Raw genomic sequence first — 18,776 nt, forward strand, 5'->3', positions numbered from 1 at the left:
CAGTGAGACAAAAACGTCCTTGCTTTCACTCTCATCTGGTGGGTGCATGGTTTGGAAACTAAGACAGTTGATATCTTTCATCACAAGACACTTAAAGTGTGTGGTTTTCTGTAACATGTTGTTGAACACGAGCAATGCACCGTTGTCTCTTACATCTACCACACCTGCAAGCTCCTTCACCAGAGGCTTCAGGGAAACACTGCTATCCAGGAAGAGTGTGGGCTCATAAGACGGATACATTTCATGGTACCAGCGTACAGATGTTCCCGCAGAGCCAATAGCATTGTTATTGCACAAGATCTCAGTCCCTTTACCGTCTTTACTTACAATTATGTCTTCAGATTCAATCTGCTCCTTACATACAGTGAGCTGCTGTGTCTTCTGGCTGATTATCGTCTGGTTCTTCCAACATTCCCTCCTATAAATCCCAGAGTCCAAGAGAGTGAGGTTACTGATTTGAAACCCGAGCAGGCTGGGATCGTCACTGATGTGGGTACGACCCTGTAGGTCTGCAGGTGGTGTGTTGGGCATGTTCTTGTTTGAAGAGTTGCCAAGCAGTTGGTCTCCCTCTGAAGCAGATCTATAAACAACAATATAATCCATTGCGAAACAATTACCCAGCTGGATAACTTCGCGCTCTGCCTTGAAAATGGGTTCTGACTCCTCACTGTAGACATTGCTGAAGAGGAGGAAAAGCAGGAGCTCTATAAACCTGATGCAGGTCATGTTGTGTCTGAGTGAATGGAAATTGCGATCACTGAAAGGCTTCTTCATTGTGGTTTGCCACTTTTGTTCTGCTTACAGCAGCTGCAGAACAGGTAGTAGGGGGGTGGTGTGTGTGTGTGTGTGTGTGTGTGTGTGTGTGTGTGTGTGTGTGTGTGTGTGTGTGTGTGTGCGCTTTTATGATGATAGTCCTTAATAAAAACAATAGTATTCGTCTCTGAATGCATAATTGTTTCAGAAATTGTACACAAAATATAGACTTGATACATATCCAGTGACTGGGCACTCAAAGATTTACAAAATCAAACTGGAGAAGCTGACATCATTTTAAAGGTGACAGAAAATGCAGCGCGGTCTCTGCACTTAACTATTTCTTAGAACAACCGCTGTACACTTCCTGGAACACAACCCAACACTGATGCTCCATTTTCCACAACTGCTATGTCAGCAGTGCTGCTGGCTGTTATGAGAGTCACTTTTACAAAATATCTCCGAGTGGTGTGATATTCACAGGTAAAGCAAAGGCATCCAGTTATCAAATAACACTTAATAAAAGGCTAGTGAAAGGCATTAATGCTGACTGTATAGTTTTGAGCACATAGCAAAAGACTATGACTGCTTTAGTCCAATAATAACTAAAGAAACTTAAGCTTGTAACTCTTCAAGACCTCCATAAGGAAATAATTTTTTTTAAATCTACTTGCGATGTTATATTTTGAGTTGAGCTTTTTAACCAGTTACCTAAAGCCCTGCTTTCCCACCAAATAACCGCATTGATAATTTCCATCCATTGCTTGTTTTCATTTAGAGTGCAACTAGTCAATGCAAATAGCAAGTGCAACTAACAAGAACTCCAGTGATAATGACTGTAGTTATCTGTTTACATTTGGGTCTCTTATCACCAACTGCTAGTATCCCTTCTCCCATACCCTGGCTATACTCGAAAATGTAATTTTACTTCAAATGGTGAAACAAGTTAGTAGTTTCCCCCATTATCTGGAATTCTTTTTTGCATATAATGCAAAGCCCTGTGGTTTCTTGAAGGCTGTTGAAGTAGGTCCCATTTTAAGTACTCAGTCATCAATGGATGCTGACACACAGCTTTTGTGATTGTTTTGTTGCATGCATTAGGGCACATGTGTCAAAGTCAAGGCCCGCGGGCCACATCCGGCCCGGTGTACATTTATATCTGGCCCACGAGATCATTTTATATAGATGTACTATTATTGTTATGCATGGCCCGGCGATATGATGCGCTAATAATATACAAACTACAGATCCCATAATGCAGCGCTGCAGCCTCCTTGCTGAACGCTAGGCTAACTGGGAACATTCCCGTGTCAATCAAGTCAAACTTCTGTTTATGAAAGTTTTTTTTTTTTTAGTTTATTTATTCTGGAATAATATTCCTGTCTGTTTTTATTCATATTTATGTTTAAAAAAACATTGTTTTAGTGTGTTCAATAAATGTTTATCTTGTTTGGCCCGTGACCTAAAGTGTGCTTTGAGTTTTGGCCCCCTGTGCAATTGAGTTTGCCACCCCTGCATTAGGGGATGTAAATGGTGTTGGTGGTGTTGCTATCACATTGACGTCACAATATTACATTTTTATATCGTTTCAAATTTGTAGCGGGATTATTGCAGCTTATATGATATTGCACAGCCCTAGGTCAGGGACACTAATTGCCTAAGCAGCTTCAGCCATGGTGGGCTGCCACAAGCCAAAATCATCCTCAGTCATAACGTTGGAGATCAGGTTATAAATGAACAACAGCAAAGTTCTGCCTGCTACTGCTGGAGGGTCCTTCGTTTTAAAAGGATTTTCCTTCCACATGTTACAGCTACTCATAGAATTCTGTCTGATTGTTGGAGTTTGGTTTTTAATATTGGAAGGTATTTACCTGATAATATAACATGAGTTGAGGCAGCTGTTGTTGTGATTTGGTGCTATATAAATAAAAGTGAATTGAACTACATTGAATTAAACAAAGCACCAACAACACGAGCCTGCAGTACCCGTTCTAACACTGCACTTGACACATTACCTTAAACATGAACAACTGTACGACTTTATGCATTATAAATTATCCACAAAGTTGCTACAGTATCTTTTCACGAGTCACACTGAAACTTTTCATCATGCTATTATTAGGAAATAGTTACGAGAGCTGTGATGGGATTTTTTTACTAATGGTTTTTGATTGTTTTATGCTTTGCATGTTTGTTTGTTTTTTCACTTTTTATTTGCATGCTTTTATTTGGGGAATTACTTGGGATTTCAGTTCACATTGAAGTCTCCCAAGTTAAAGGCAATACGACACACCTGCTCTGTTAAACTTTCTTAATAACAGAGACAGGCCAACAGCAGGAGAGAGCCACAGCAGACCAGGCCAGGGGGATAAAAGAGTGATGGAGCAAGCTACAGCAGACAGAGGACAGATATCTGGACAGATATTTCGAAATCTGGCAGAGGGGGGGGCATAGTGGTCTTGGTTTTTCAAGAGAGAGAGACTGTAGTGAGAGCAGGAGGCAGACAGACAGCATCTTAGCCCTTGTGGTATTGTGACAGTAAAGTAAGTGAGGATCACCCGTGGGCAAAGGATCTCTCTTTGACCCTTCATAGTACTAAAGAAGGATTAGTGTTTACTCAGCACTGACTGAGTGACTCAGCACTGCATGCTGACCTTCACTCACAGGTCAGCATGCAGTGCACACAGTGTGGACAGAAGACAAACGGGTACATGAGGGATGAGGGATGACAGGGGACTTTTTTTATTGGACTTGTAGCTCTCTTTTAGGGCTTTGGAGGCACTTTACTGCAAAATCTTTTAGTTTTGTCGGGGTTTTCTGTATATATACTGTTTTAGAACTCTTTTTATGTTACTTAGTCTTTTAAACTCTTTAGTTGTTCCTGGCCCAGCCTGGTTTTACAATGTTATTTTATTGTAAATTAATTATTTTTTTGAACTCCTTGAGATTTCAGAGATTATGAGATTATTTTTAGGTGTGATCCACCTAGTCAAAATGGTCTGCTTCTCCTTTCTCTTTTATAAGACCTACTTCCCTCAACCAGGGTCAACGACACCAAGGACAAAGACCAGCAACACCTTGTTCAGATGTGTGTACAAGCGGGTGTAGGGGAACTTTGAACCAGTATGATGGTGGGGATGTGATCGCAACGAGCTCCAATGAGAAGGGAAAATGTACTACAGCAGAAAATCTCATTTTCTAACATCTTTCCAAAAGCTAGCCTTACCACTGCCAACAACTGGAAAGATCAAATGGATGAAGCAAACAAAATCATGCCACGTTCCTAGGTACTAGGTGTAAGTACCACTAAGCCTGTAAGCTTGGAAGCTTGCAAGCCTGTGAGGCTGAGCTGGTGAGGTTTTACAGGGCGCAAAGTACAAGGCATCACTGGACAAGATAAAAAGAGATCTGTTAGATCCACTACTGAAGCCACAGAGAAAGCCACCAGGTAGGTTTGGATTAAGAAGACAGATTAAGCGCCTTTAGGCAGCTGTTGTTGTGATTTGATGTGAAATAAATAAAACTGAATTGAATCCATTGATACCTGCTGCTGGGACATAAGCTGGGGTCTGATTAGCTCCAGAAGATGGCCTGGAAAAAGTCTGATGCTGAAAGACTGCATTACTCCAGGTTACATCACTCATCATGCATCTTTGTGTATCTGTGAGATAAACCCTTCTTCCTCCATGCAAGCTTGATTGCACATTTGTAAATGCATGCAGTTCATGTTTTGTTTACCATCATCATGATATTGAGTGAGTGGACTAATCTGAACTAAATCTGCATTAGAAAACTTGTATTAGGTTATGTTTCTGGTATATTGCACTGTCACTTTTATTTATTTATTTATTTTTGTCACTGTGAGAGGACACAAATTATTCATCCGTTGCTTTATCAGTTTAATAATGCAGCAACTGAGGAATTTGTACAAGACACAAAAGCTGTCTCCTGTTATATCAAGCTAAGCGACATTGACAGTACATTTACAATATGAATGTGAATAGAAGACGGCATCCTTATCAGTGTTACTAGAAGCCTTGAAATATTGCAGTTTGATTATAAAGTAACTGTCTGTGTCTTGTGTGAACTATTTTTTTGGTAGCTGTAAAAGATTTTAAATCTGTCAATAATAAACTGCTCGGCTTATTTACTTCGCCAGCCTTCTGCCCAGTTGTGTAATATGGCACCAGACTAATTAATAATAATACTGACTTTGACCTGCCATAAAACAACAGGTCACAGCTCATCGTATTACTCCACTTTCTCATTCTATGAATGCTGAGCTCTTTATAGCTGATTAATAGTACAACTATGAAAATCAATACTTCTCTCTGATGTTGGGTCCTTGGATAAATACTTGCTTAACATTAGCAGCATACTGTAATATGAAGTGGATTTTCTGTTTTGCAACACTGTAAAGGTAATATAAACAAGGACAGATCTTATCTTTGTGCATGCTATGTAAAATCTGCATGTTCTTCTTGTAACAAAGTAGTCATTCTCTTGGATATCTTTCTTTCATTTTCAGAGGTTGTTACTGCCAGAAATTGCAGTATGTTGAGGAGAGAGGGCAAACAGATAAGGGGGAAACCACACATCTCCACAGGAAACAGGTTAGTTGTTGGTCTAATAAGAGGACTTGGTCAAGATGGATTCATTGGATAAGTTGGATAGGTCAGTAAAACATACTGACTTGAGTCCCATTAGGCGATCTGGCGGAGATGCAAGTCTATGATTAAGAGCTAGTCTATTTGTAAGCGATAGAATCACATCAAATATGTTGCAATATATTTATGTTTTAGGTCTTGCCAAGTCACGCACCAGTTACATCAGTTGAGTTATGGAGCTTCTTATTTCAACTTGCTGATTTGCAGTTACACAACAAGGTTGTTGTCTGTTACATTCTGCTATAAAGCCATGCTATGAAAGGTGTCTCTAAAGAGAGGTACACAGTTTGTTGGCTTTGCAACTAATGGTACAGCTACACTCCTGTGTAAAAAGCCCTAACATGACTGCCGTTCAATGCATTCATCACAAATTAGACCCTGCAGTCGATGCTGTAAAACATGCTCGAGAAGCCATTTTTACATATTTGCTGATGAAACTCAGAAAGTCCACATAATAATGAATAAATGGGCTTGCAGGTGTGGGTAAAAGAGGGCCACATGCCCCAGATCACCCCTCCACAGGAAGCAGAAAAAATAAATCATCAAAACAGACGATACAAGTACACCCTTAGTGCTTACATAGGAATTAAGTACCAGCCAGGTGCTGCTAATCAAATGCATTTGATTAACCGAAATATCAGCAATTGTGGCCACCTCCATAAAAGCAGAGGTTCTGGCAGTTTGCTGGTGTGAAGCATTCAGGTGTGTTTTAATGCAATGCCAAAGAGGAAAAACATCAGAAATGATATTACAGAAGCAATTGTGCTGCCCATCAATCTGGGAAGGGTTAGAAGGCCATTTCCAATTCATCATTCTACAGTGAGAAAAATTATTCACCAGTGCAAAACATTCAAGACAGCTGCCAGTCTTCCCAAAAGTGGACATCCCAGCAAATTCACCCCAAGGTCAGAAATAATATGCAGTGAAATTGCAAAAAAAAACCAAGAGCTACATCTCAGACAGAACAGGCCTCAGTTAGAAATATTGAATGTTACATTTTATGAAGGTAAAGTTAGACAAACACAAGAAATGTGTCTGTTTGGAATGCTTACTAAGAAAAAGCCTCTCCCAAAAGAAGATGGGAGCACAGCTTGGATTTACATAGTTGGATCTCGACAAACCATAAAACTTTGGAATTAGAAGAATTATGAATTATGTACTATGGACAAAATGCATCATACTACAGCTGATGAAAACCAATCACAGGATATAAGCAAAAACACCTCATACCAAATGTGAAGCGCTGTGGTGAAGGAGTAGGTTTGTTTTGCAGCCACAGGACCTGAGCACATGCAGTCATGAAGCTGACCATGACCTCTTTTGTTTACCTGCATTGAAGATTCAAATGTGAAGCCACCTGACAGGGAAATTATGTTATACAACAGGAAAATGATCTCAAGCACAGATGCTGCAATGAGACCTTGAGTGCATAAACAAAGACCTCCAAACCTCAATGAATGAAAGCAATGTTAGAACAAAAAGTGGACCAAAATTGCTTTAAAATCATGTGAGAGACCAATAAAGTCATATATAAAAGCAATAAGAAACCACCATGAGCTATGGGGGAGTTCACACACTTATCTAGAGTGTAATTTATTAGCAAAAAACAAATATTAAAAGCAAACAAACAACTGATCGAGTAGTTTTTTTCTATTTAAATGTGAATTTTTAATTTAAAAGCTCCTTAAATTTACATGGAATCTCTTGACACTCTAAGACATTATGTATTTTATATATTTTTTTTTTCTTCAGTGAATATTAACTTCAACCTTGCTTTACATGCAGCAGTAATAGCGTTAATTATAACAATGTTTGAAATAAGTATGATGACAGTTCTTGTGATTTCGAGAGTCTGCCTCTGTGTGTGTAACTGTGCTACTGCTATAGATAATGAATGTGCATATGTTGATTCCTGCAGTGACTACTGTTCCTCTGCCAATAAAAGCGATCACAGGCTGCTACGCACGGACTGGAACCAATAAGTGTTTTAATGTTAGTTTTACTTGACTTGTTTATGAGGCTCATTTTTAAATCAGTGATCATGTACAGAAACAATCATCTCAAAGATGGACAGATTAGAACAGGATCTGAAAAGGATCTTTTTTTTAACAAAAGCACTGACCTCTTTTCCTTTGAGACGTATCATCTGTTTACTATTATATAAACTATAATGAACCCAGATACTCACTCAGCAGCAGCAGCAGCAGCAGTTCCTGTGCTACTATATGGAACAGCTTGCAGAGCTGGTGATCAAGCATCGTGATTAAGCACCAACTGCGAGGAAACTCTCCGTGCATTCAGTCCAATTCAGCCCGGCACTGATTACACTCATCAGGGCCCCGTATGCTGCAGGGTTTTGAAAGAGCACCAACTGCTGTTTGAAATACAGATTTTTGTCAAAATTATTTAATTATCAGACATATGGGCTGCAATAAAAAGAGTGCTGCTTTAAAAAACAGAGAAGTTGGGCAAATTGGTACATCAAATAAAATAACACACTTCTACATCGACCTCTCTGCATTCTGTCTGTAAAATTATTTTTCTATTTAAGTGTCAGTTGAGTTTACAGGTAGCTGGCTTGCTTGCAGTACCATTCAGGGCCTGTGGGTGTCGCTGTGGAACACCACACAACACAAAGTGTAGACGAAGGAATCGGTTTCATAACAAAACGTCACATCCTCTGACCGCTAACAAAGGTAATTCATTTTTGTTTTGCAAAGGTTTCCCCAGTGTTTCTAAAATGTATACATCTTTTGTCAGCAAGAATGAATAAATATTATAATAAATGAGCTGTCAGCTGTATATTGAGACTATCTCGCATAGTTGTTAGCTCAGCTGGCACGCTCTGTACCCGGCATGACTCTTCAAATGAAAATGCTCGGGTCAGTGCAAGAAGGGTTGTATTTTGACATGGTCAAATAAATGCCGTCAGTCATACAAGCAGCCCCTGTGAAGATGTAACGAACATGTTTATTTACAGTGCTGAAATAAAAAGCTTTGAGTAATAACAGGCTGCTTTCAAAGATGCTATCTACAAATAGTCGTCAACAGTGTCAGGTAATCGAGTTGGCTCTTGCTTTCCCCCTATGAAACATATGGCAGCAGCTGTACAGAGAGGCCATTAAGTTCCGATAAAAAGCCTCTGTTATGCATGCAAAGATAGGATGAGTGACATTAACCAAAGGAGCATGAAGCAGTGGAGTCAGAGCTGGAAGATGATGGTACAAAATGAGATGAAAGATTTAAAGTGTGTCAGTTTAGAAATAATAGTAAATGAATCAATACAGGTTGTGCTTTAGAAATATCCCCCAGCTCTGCGTGTCTGGACCTTGGTTTTATTCGCTTAGAATTTCTGGAGTTAGAAAAAACATTAATGTTGTTCTGTTGTCATGATGGGCAAAACCTCACAGAGCAAGGGTGACCACAAGCGTTAAATAAATGTAAGGATTGGTCTGTGTGCTCTGGTTACTTATGTAGTTTCTTTTCCTCCTTGTGTTTAGGGGATTGGTGTTAGGAATTTGCATCAATGCTGCGTTCGATCGCGACATTCCTGTGCCTCCGGTGCCAACCTGTCACAGCTCTACCTTTAAACCTCAGATCACGTGCGACACATAGTGTAGCAGAGAACCAGCAGACTGTAGAAGCTCTTTATGATCTATCTGTGGACATCCAGAAGGTCCGGAAACTTAAAGGATGGGTGCTGCTTCAGAGTCCAGCCTATACAAAAGAAGTAGCTGAACTCCTAAAGAACATGGGGGCCTCGGGCCCCATCATTGCTCATATTTTAACAAGTCATCCTGAGGCTGTCCTCTGTAATCCTGAGCAGATTTACACTCAGAAAGAGCTGTGGATGTCTGTGTGTCCAAACCAGAGGGAGCTGGTTGGTGTCATTGAGAAATTCCCAGCCTCATTTTTCACCTCCTCCAGTCACCATGACAACCAGCGAAACAACATCTCCTACTTCCAGAGTTTAAACCTGAACAAACGAGTCATCACCAAACTCATGGCCAGCGCTCCTCAAAGCTTCAGCCGGCCAGTAGAGCAGAACGAGCTGATGGTCCACACTCTCCAACACGCCTACCAGGAACTTGGAGGGGAGGAAGCTAACATGAAAATCTGGCTTCAGAAGTTGCTGAGTCAGAACCCGTTTGTTCTTCTCAAGCCTCCAGAGGTGCTGAGGGAGAACTTCCTTTTTCTGAGAGACAAGGGCTTCAGCACACCCCAGCTGCTCCACCTGCTGTCCAGGCTGAAGGGCTTTGTGGCTGAGCTGAACCCAGACAGTATGCGTCACACTCTGCTGTACTCTCAAGACACCATTGGGTGCTCTGAGACAGAGCTGCGGGGCATCATCCTCAGGTGCCCAGCTCTTCTGTACTACCCTGAATCTACTCTGGCTGAACGTTTTGAGGGTCTTCTCAGTGCTGGGATCAGCATGTGTCAAATCACAGCGACTCCAACTGTCCTAGAACTAACTACGCAAATAGTAAATTATCGCATCCAGCAACTGAAGGCTCGAGGTTATGACATAAGGACAGGTAGTCTGGAGGTGCTAAATGGCACTAAGAAGGACTTTGAGATGAGCTTTGGAAAACTACAGCTCCGTAGGGAGAGACCACTTTTTAATCCTGTCGCCCCTTTAAAGGCGGATGATTGACACGGGTTGTATGGACGAACACTAACTGGATCCATGTCGTTCTTATGGGTATTTGTACTTTGTAAAAGATTAACGTGTCTTAATTACAAATGTGCTTTCACTTCCACTTACATTATAATCATATGTTTGAATTTATTGCTTTAGTTAAATTGGATTAACTACAATGATGCCATTTAATCTGTACAGTGAATTTTGCCTGTGAAGATGCCTTAAATTTGAATCTGAATACTCTGGAAAACAATCTATTAAAGACTTGCTTCATAATTTATTTATTTTTTACTTGTATGTTTAAAACTGGGTTTTAAAAACAGCTGAAGGTACAATGCAGAGACTGTTTCATAGCCTTTCTCTTGCCAAACTCTCCAACCTCGTGGGATGTAATGTAATTAAAATCCAGTTAACAAGCTATGGTGTGAAGTGTTGTGAATGTTTTTTTTGTCAATCTATTTAGGCTGTGTGAATTTTTCCCAATTGTAAAAAAAAAAAAAAAAGAAGTAAAATTTTCACTTGTAGTTCAGACCAAAGAGAAGTGTGATTGCACCCCAACATTCAGTTTTTACAAGTCTGAGGTGTTACAAAGAAAAAGCAGTGCACTTTCATGTAGGTGTAAATTCACACTGGAAGAGATGAGAGCGGCTATGTGCTGATTTATCAGACTGATATCAGAAAGTGAGACAAATGCAATGGCATCTTAATGTGTCAGTTTTTAGTGAAGATGCAGTCCCTTGTCAAAAAAAACTCCTTACAATAACGTCACATAAAACTCTGCATGACATGACAGCTCGGTGACAGACGTGCTGATTGGTCTATCAGATGTATCATGGAGAACAAACAAGGCCTTTCTAACCATTTTATTTACTGTCTGTGCAAGTGTCTCATTTTCACACAATGTTCTTGGCTGCACAACTGTTACCCTCAGGGATGAAATCTAACTGCGCCTCCGATTTTTATTGTTACTCTACAGATGGAGACACTTTATTAGAAGCTATTTCACTTCTAAAATGTCACTTCATTATCATTTCAAATGAATTCAAATGCACCCACGCAAGATAAAAAAAAAAAAAAAAAAGGAACAAAAGTGATGTGCCTTTGATTTCGGACTGGACCTTTGCAACCTTTCTGGCATTCAAAAAAAATCAGTAGACTTTCATTTCATTTAGACTAAATCGATTTTCCATAAGGTTTGACTTTATTAATTAAAGGTTTTCATGTCTCTGTGTGTCACGTGGTTCTAAAAAGGCTTTTGGATAAGTGCCCATGTTAGCATAAGCCACAAAATCAATATACAATCATACTAGGCATTGTCTAAACCAAGAGAGGGGACCATAAAATGTCTCATTTTGAATGTGTCTTAATGTTTCAAAGCCAGCAAAAGCCCTTGAAACATGCTTAAGAGTGCCTTTTAATGGAAGCGAGCATCACAGCTAATGAAGTCATGACTTTATGCCTCAAGGTCCCCTCACTCTTATAATGTAGACGATGGGGGTCACAACAAAGAGACTGAGGACTTGTGTGTCTAGAGGGGCGGGGGTGTACGTTAACAACCTCCCATCTGCTGCTGTCTGAATCACTCACCATGGTCCCGTAGACATGGCCGTAGCCATTGGGCAGATGATTCAAAAAGTGAGTGCATCTGGTAAAGAATTTGAGCTCAGCAGATGGATGTTTGACTAGTTTATTTTCCAGCCATTCACAACACAGAAGCCCTGAGGGGCTGCAGCGTTACCTCGAGTAAACTGCAGCTGACGAACTAAAGGTTTCTAACTCTGCACAGCGCTGACATTTGCTTTAATTCATCATGTTGCAAGGTTACAGTGTTCGTCTTTAGCCGATGCTTAGTAATGAATACGAGGGAGTTAATCGGGACATATCAAGGCGAGGCAGATGAGACGAGGTCTCAGGTGTATAAGTGGAAGTCATCTCGATTTCTTACCCGGTGTCCTATTGTCCTCAGTGGACACCCTCATCCTCCTGTGCTGAACGCTTGAATTACACGGGCAGGCCAGAGAGGTTAATAAGTAGGAGTATAAATTGTCCTTTTTCATTTCAAACACACCAGTGGTTGAAACTCCCCGTGCTTAACATTCTGCTTTTATGGGTCATATCTCACAGGAAACAGATGACATCTGCAATTAGAAGATATGATTTCCAGCTGATGCAGGAGCTCAGACGACCACTGCTGCAGTAAATAGTCCTCATTTGAAGTCAGTGTGAGTTAAGCCCTGGCATTTTCATTTAGAAGTCTATTCTTCAAAAGCAGCGAAAGGAGGTGGAAAATGAGCTTTTTGCCACTTAAATATTCCACTAGGAATATTTAAGTGGCAAAAAAAATCAAAATGTCTTATGTTAACCAGAAAAGAGAACCAAACATTAGAATATTTAAAAAGTAATGTTTGGGTTTTATTCATACTAATGTCACTTGAGGATTTTCAGCTTTAAAAATGTGTTTGACTCCATGCTGTGAGTTGTTCTGGTGTATTTACATTTATATCATGAACTGGAGATGCTGCGTGCTCTCATCTCAGTTTCTCTTTCCCCACCTACACTAGAAAGTTTGTTTTCTGTCACCCTGATGACACCACACAAATATACTTTACATTCTGCAGGAGGGAAATAAATGTCACATTGATGGATGTTCAATAGCAAGAAGTAAATAACTTTCTATATTGAACGTTCCATCCGAGATTCAAAACTTTGAAGCAGAGAATCATCTGTCACTTGGTGAAATCTCACCTGTTGAGGGCTGTGGTCTGTTAGACAGCACCATCGTTTATTCACACATGACTGAATCTATCACTTGATCAACCACTTGAAGCAACAGTTGCCGGTGCCTAAACCTGAGACGAGTTAAAATATGCATGCCTTTAAATAGCAGTCTTTTTTTTTTTTACTGAGTTTTTACTGTTTCTTCAAATAACTCTTGGGCAGTATCAAAAATCAAATTTTTGAAAGCAGGAGTAGGTTCGAGTCCTATGCTTCTACTGTTCTTACTAGGGCAGCTTATGAAAGAAGATTTCAACCAATCATGTCATCAAGCCCTGTCTTTTTAGTAACATATGTTGTATATACAAAAACGTGTGCACACGTGCTTTGAAAATGAGTTCAGAGGAGAATTGCCAGACTGCTTTGAGCTAGTAGGAAGGCAACAGTAGCTTAAATAACTACTCATTACAATCAAGGTGTACAGAACAGCATCTCTGACCACACAACAGACCTTGAAGATGGGCTACAGCAGCAGAAGACCACACCAGCTCCCACTCCTGTCAGCTAAGAGCAGCAAACTCAGCTCACCAAAATCAGACAATAGAAGATTGGAAAAATATTGCCTGGTCTGAGTCTCGATTTCTGCTGCAACATTCAGATGGTACAGTCAGAATTTGGTGTAAATAACATGAAAACATGACCCATCCTGCCTGGATCAACAGAACCCCTTTCATTTAAATGCCACAGCCTACCTGAGTATTGTTGCTGGCCATATCCAACCCCAGTGTATACCCATATTCTCATGGCTGCTTTCCAGATATTGTGCTGTGTTACAAAGCTCAAATCATCTCAAGCTGATTTCTTGAACATGACGAGGTCAGTGTACCCAAATGGCCTTCAAAGTCACCAGATCTTTTTCCAATAGAGCACCTTTGGAATGTGGTTGAGCAGGAGTTTTGTTTCATGGATGTGCAGCCGACAAATCTGCAGCAACTGAAAAATGTTTTTAATGTTATAAAAACAGAAAAGAGCCGCCCTGACTGTTAAGTAGTTTTCTTATCATTTATTGTTTCTGACATGTGTAGTGAAAACTGCACACAGATCTTGTCAAAGTTTGTTACTGTGCGTAAGATGGACTCCAGGACCAGTGCTTTGTGCAAAAGGAAAACGTGAAAAGATTTTCTTCTAGAGGGATTCAACAATGAATGATCTGTCTTTTCATTTTAAAAGAGAAAAGACTTGGAAGGATGAAGACTGAATGAATGCTTGGTGACCTTTTTCTTGACCCTTTGTGACTTCCATGCAGGGGATGAGACAATCCAAAGCGTGGGTTGGTCATGCTCTTATTCAGGAATGGGCATTTTGGGCTGCAGACTGTGACATTAATACCAGTGTTAATAGCATTTCTCTTGCAACAGTAAACTAGACATGTGCCAAAAGCCTCCTGTTCTAGTTAAAAATATTTCCTTGGATAAAGACCCCTTTGTATTCCTCATTCTTTTGGGCTTTTTAGCAACAAATGTTCCTCTTGTAATTGGATTAGTGAATAACTGTGCCACTGTGTATCCTGTCCCCGTATGCTCATTTCATTGGCTCTGATTAGATATCTACTCAGGTGGTGGTTGGTTTGAGATAAAGACTGCATGAAGTCATCATAACAGAGGTCTAAGCAAAGTAGTGATGGATGCTAGACAGGAAGATAAAAACTCCCAGAAAACTCTCACTTAGGTTTGTAGTGAAACACTGATCCATGAAGTCTTTTTCATAGACAGTCATACACCCACAGACAGTCCATGGAGCTTTTTAGTGCTAAAATATATACATAGTTTACTCATAATTGAGGTGTTTTCTTGTTCTGATTAAGTTAGATTTATTTACTGAGCAAAAAAATGCACTGGCTAGAAACAAGAGGTAAAATATTGATAATTAGTTAACAGCAGCGTGCTCATAAGCTTTTGGTCTCTTGCCTCATTGATATATCTCCATCTACTGGCTAAAGGGATCACATACAGCCAGATAAGAGTAAAGTATTTTATTAATACTGAGAAAAACAAACAAACAAACAGTGTCAATTACTTCTCCATTAAAAATTCACCGTGTACTTATGGTTCCGTCTTTAAAAACATCCCAAGAAAAGCCGGTATCAACAAATACGAGTCTCACTATTTTGAACTACCATGGATTTAAGCAGTAACATTTTAAATAAGACATATTATAATGTGAAAGCACACAGGTGGAGTTATTAAATCATCACTTTCTAAACAGGCACCTGTCAAGCTGACTGAAAGGGTAATAGATCTACTGTGATACTTGGAGTACTGGCATTGATGCAGGCTGCTGACTGACTCAAGCACATTTTCTGCGCTGCATTAAAATGACTGAGTGGGAGGACGAGATAGGAACACTGCCAAACGACAGGGCAACAGGAGAAAGTGACATGCCAGATCTGATTATAGTAGCTTAAAAAAGAGCAGAAACTAAAAAAAGTAAAATAGTTGAGCAGCAAGCACTGCAGCACTGTTGGAGTGTCTGTACTTAAAGTGGCTATGGACTGCAAAGACAAAGAAGTCACATTTATACTGTTTGAATTATTCATCGACTACATTACTAAAAGTCTTTTTTAAGACATTGGCATTTCTTTAATTAAAAAAGGTATTCTACACAGTGTCGGCAGTGTCTCTCTTGAATACTTGGTATTTGAACTTAATGCCGTTCTCCTCTTGAATTTCACTTGGCACACCGGGAAATCTTATTTGAAAACAAGAGAGAGAAAAAAGGTTAATTAGAACAAAAACAACTGATCATAATTTAATAAAACAATCAAAATGCAAAAGGCAGATAGGCAGAGTAGAATTATCCTCACATTCATTAAATCGGATATTAAAAGGTTGATTATAAAACTCCACGATAATCTCCCCTAAGTAAACATTTGCCAGTTTACTATTTCAATTCAGTTTTATTACAGTAACAAAGCTGTTCAAACCCTTGGTAAGCAACCTGTTAAAACCAAATGTCTCAGGCTGACAGATGGTGCTGATGTTGACTTTGTAACAAAAAGCAAAAATCACTTCCTCACTGGCGTCACAGGCTGGCTGGGTGCACATAAAAAAAAAAGCAAACTATTTCATAAGAATTTCAGTGCCAGCAAATTCACAAAGAGACACTGAGCCTTTGGGATCAGTATGCCCTGCACTTCAGATGAGGTGAAAACTTACCCTTCCTGTAGTTGAAATAGATTTTTGTCAAATTCTGGGAAGAAAACATCACAGTCATAGTCAGCCATGACGTCTGTCAGGTAAAGCAGGTCACACCAAGGGTGGTTTAATGCATCCTGGTTAAAAGGAAAAGGAAGAGAAATGCTATTCACATTGAGGATACTAAAATACAGTTTTCCCCAAAGTAGATTTTAGGATGTTGTTGGTGGATCTTATTCCCTATCATATGTATGATAGCCCTGAGAAAGATACTCTAAATGTATGCAAATATCCTCTGACAACCAGAGAACACAGCTAATTGCTATAGCCACTGCAACTCTGTTAAACCACTAGAAACAAATGTGTGAAAAGCTGATCAATATATCACCCACTCAATATAATTTAACTTTAATGAGGTGCTGAAGCTTACAAAACAAGAATGCTGTGTGTTAACATGTCACTTTGGAAATAAGGCACTTTGTTATGCAATGGGAGAAAATCACCATCCACTTAGAGCTGAGTATGTGAATAATGTTCCTTGGTGCTAAAACACACCAAGGAGCCACATTTAAAGCCTCTTACTTTAAATGTGGGAAACTCTAAGCATACATTTGAATTTTTCACCTGTAACTCAGGATGTAGAGTCAGTAGTTAGTTTCCCGGCTCCTCCAGTCTGCAGACTGACATAACCTTAGGTAAGATACAGAAGCCTGAATTGCCCCCAATGCAAACGTGTGTGTGAATGTTAGGTAAAGTGCTTGGATATAGAAAAAAGCCCTGTGTGTGTGTGTGTGTGTGTGTGATACTGGGTGAATGAGGCCTCTAGAAAAAAAACACTTTGAGTACGTACTTAGACAAGAAAAGTGCCATATACATACCAGTCCATTTACAATTTATTCAAATATCACAGTAAGTTAGGACAGTTCAGACACGATCCATGTTAAAAACTAGCTGGAAGGTGGATGAATTGAGGGCTTACACCAAAGTAAATATTCTTTTTGACTCCAAATCATGCAAGTCTATTATAGTAGAGTCCAAGAATAAAAATATGGAGTCGTACATAAGCTCCAGTCTATGGTTTCTAAGTTATGGCTTCACTTCTTTACACGTGAACATGTGAATAACAGGTCCTACACTTTAAATACACTGCAGTCTAGGTGGATATTGCCATACTGGTTTACCTTGTAAAGCTGCACTCCACCAACAATCCAGATGGTCTCTATTAAGTCAGCGAGGGGGGGCTCTGCAGCCAGGCGGATGGCACTGTCAAAGTCTCGACACAGGAAGTGTGCGTGATCGGGAACCGTGCTGAAATCAAGACCGCAAAAAGAAAAGATGATGAAGAGAAAACGGGGAAAAATAAAACTGATTTCTGGATGATCTGAATTTGTGTGTCTGTGTAACACTCACTCCAGGGTTTTACTCAACACCACATGCAAAATATTGGGAAGTGGAAACAAAGATTCAGGGTGGGAGTTCCAGCAGAGTCTACCCCAAACCATAAAATTCATCCTTCCTGTGTTTTACAGAATAAAACATAATTAATATCTTGGCCTTTGTAGTTTCTGTTTCTTTTTAAATTATTGAACATAATATAGGACTGGGTATCAAAAGGTTCTAATGAATTAAGCCGTCCTCACAGAATTTACACAACTACAGTAAAACATTGACAAATCCCTCAGTCCTAATGCCAAACTGAACTGAAATGTGTCCTTATTACTTGCTTTTTTATGAACTCTTCCATGATTTATTAATAATAATTATTATTTTTTGAGAGGGTGGCTGTAGGTCAGCATGTAGAGAGCTACATAGGAACCAGTCCATTTACCATTTTTTAAATGAATATATTTTTTTTTTAAATGTGCTCATTACGTTTTGGTCCCTAAAGGCAGATGTGGTTTTGGAAGCAGTGTTTCAAAATTGTGAATGACACCCGGACCTCTATGACAAATGTATGATGGGATGTGAAGAATACCTGGTCTCGACACCGTTTTGACAGTGTTCATAAAGTACTGGAATTCAGTCCTGTGAAAGTCACATTTCCAGTGTTAAGTCAGGCAGAAAACAGTTGCATTTCACAGTAAGCTCATTATTCTGAGAAAGCTGACTGCTGCTCACAGGGTACCGGTACATCTTTTATTATCCTCAAACTCTGACTTCTAGCACTGCTGCCCGCACTGTTACAACTTAATGACACTGATATTTACAGCACATACTGATTGTTACCTTTGTAACTTGCTGTTTGAACCATTATAGATAAGCAAAAGGTAAAACTCTCATCAACTGTCGCCCATGCATAGACTACTTATTCTATTTGATTTTTTAAAATTAATTTATTAAAAGCGTCACCACAGTGGTTTAACTCTTACGGTAAATCCCAGGGCAGTTTTCCATCTTTCCCGATCCCCATGTCGTTGCAGGCTGCTGCAATGAGGCGAACGGGTTTCTTTTGCAATTTTTCCCAGCTCGTTTCCATCTCCAGCAGCACTCAAGCCAAACAAATCAGAAGGGATCAAGCTCTGCATCGAGAAATGCGCCTGTGTGGGAACAATTTATTGGGGTTTGGATTCTATCGCCGCCCACCGAGTCCAAGCTCCTTATTGGACACGGTCAGTGCATCCACAAGAGGTTTGTTCGCGTTTTTCGCAGCAACGTGACTCACGAGGTGCCCTCTTCGCTAATGCACAATAATCCCCTAAAATATTCAGACCCTTGTGTTACTCTAGTGAAAACAAAGTGAACGGTTTAGTTCAAAATCTCAACACAGCTGCTGCAGACACGAAAGCTGGTAAGTAAACAAAGATG

The 18,776-nt window shown here is 39.8% G+C and overlaps 2 protein-coding genes across 2 annotated transcripts; one reads left to right on the forward strand and one right to left on the reverse strand.

Annotated features, from left to right (window-relative positions):
• The first annotated feature begins 7,971 nt into the window (after positions 1–7,971).
• mterf2 (mitochondrial transcription termination factor 2) lies at positions 7,972–10,480 on the forward strand. The gene is made up of 2 exons (XM_026177112.2): positions 7,972–8,116; positions 8,921–10,480. The coding sequence occupies exon 2, from the start codon at positions 8,947–8,949 to the stop codon at positions 10,072–10,074; it is 1,128 nt and encodes a 375-aa protein (XP_026032897.1). The 5' UTR covers positions 7,972–8,116; positions 8,921–8,946; the 3' UTR covers positions 10,075–10,480.
• Positions 10,481–14,794: 4,314 nt separating this feature from the next.
• On the reverse strand, positions 14,795–18,579 carry LOC113027086 (dihydrofolate reductase). The gene is made up of 6 exons (XM_026176555.2): positions 18,341–18,579; positions 17,947–17,996; positions 17,382–17,487; positions 17,153–17,279; positions 15,993–16,108; positions 14,795–15,525 (listed from the first exon to the last, which is right to left on the reverse strand). The coding sequence occupies exons 1-6, from the start codon at positions 18,445–18,447 to the stop codon at positions 15,435–15,437; spliced, it is 597 nt and encodes a 198-aa protein (XP_026032340.1). The 5' UTR covers positions 18,448–18,579; the 3' UTR covers positions 14,795–15,434.
• Positions 18,580–18,776: the final 197 nt, after the last annotated feature.

Source organism: Astatotilapia calliptera, chromosome 7, assembly GCF_964374335.1.
Source record: "Astatotilapia calliptera chromosome 7, fAstCal68.1, whole genome shotgun sequence".
Lineage (NCBI taxonomy): Eukaryota > Metazoa > Chordata > Actinopteri > Cichliformes > Cichlidae > Astatotilapia > Astatotilapia calliptera.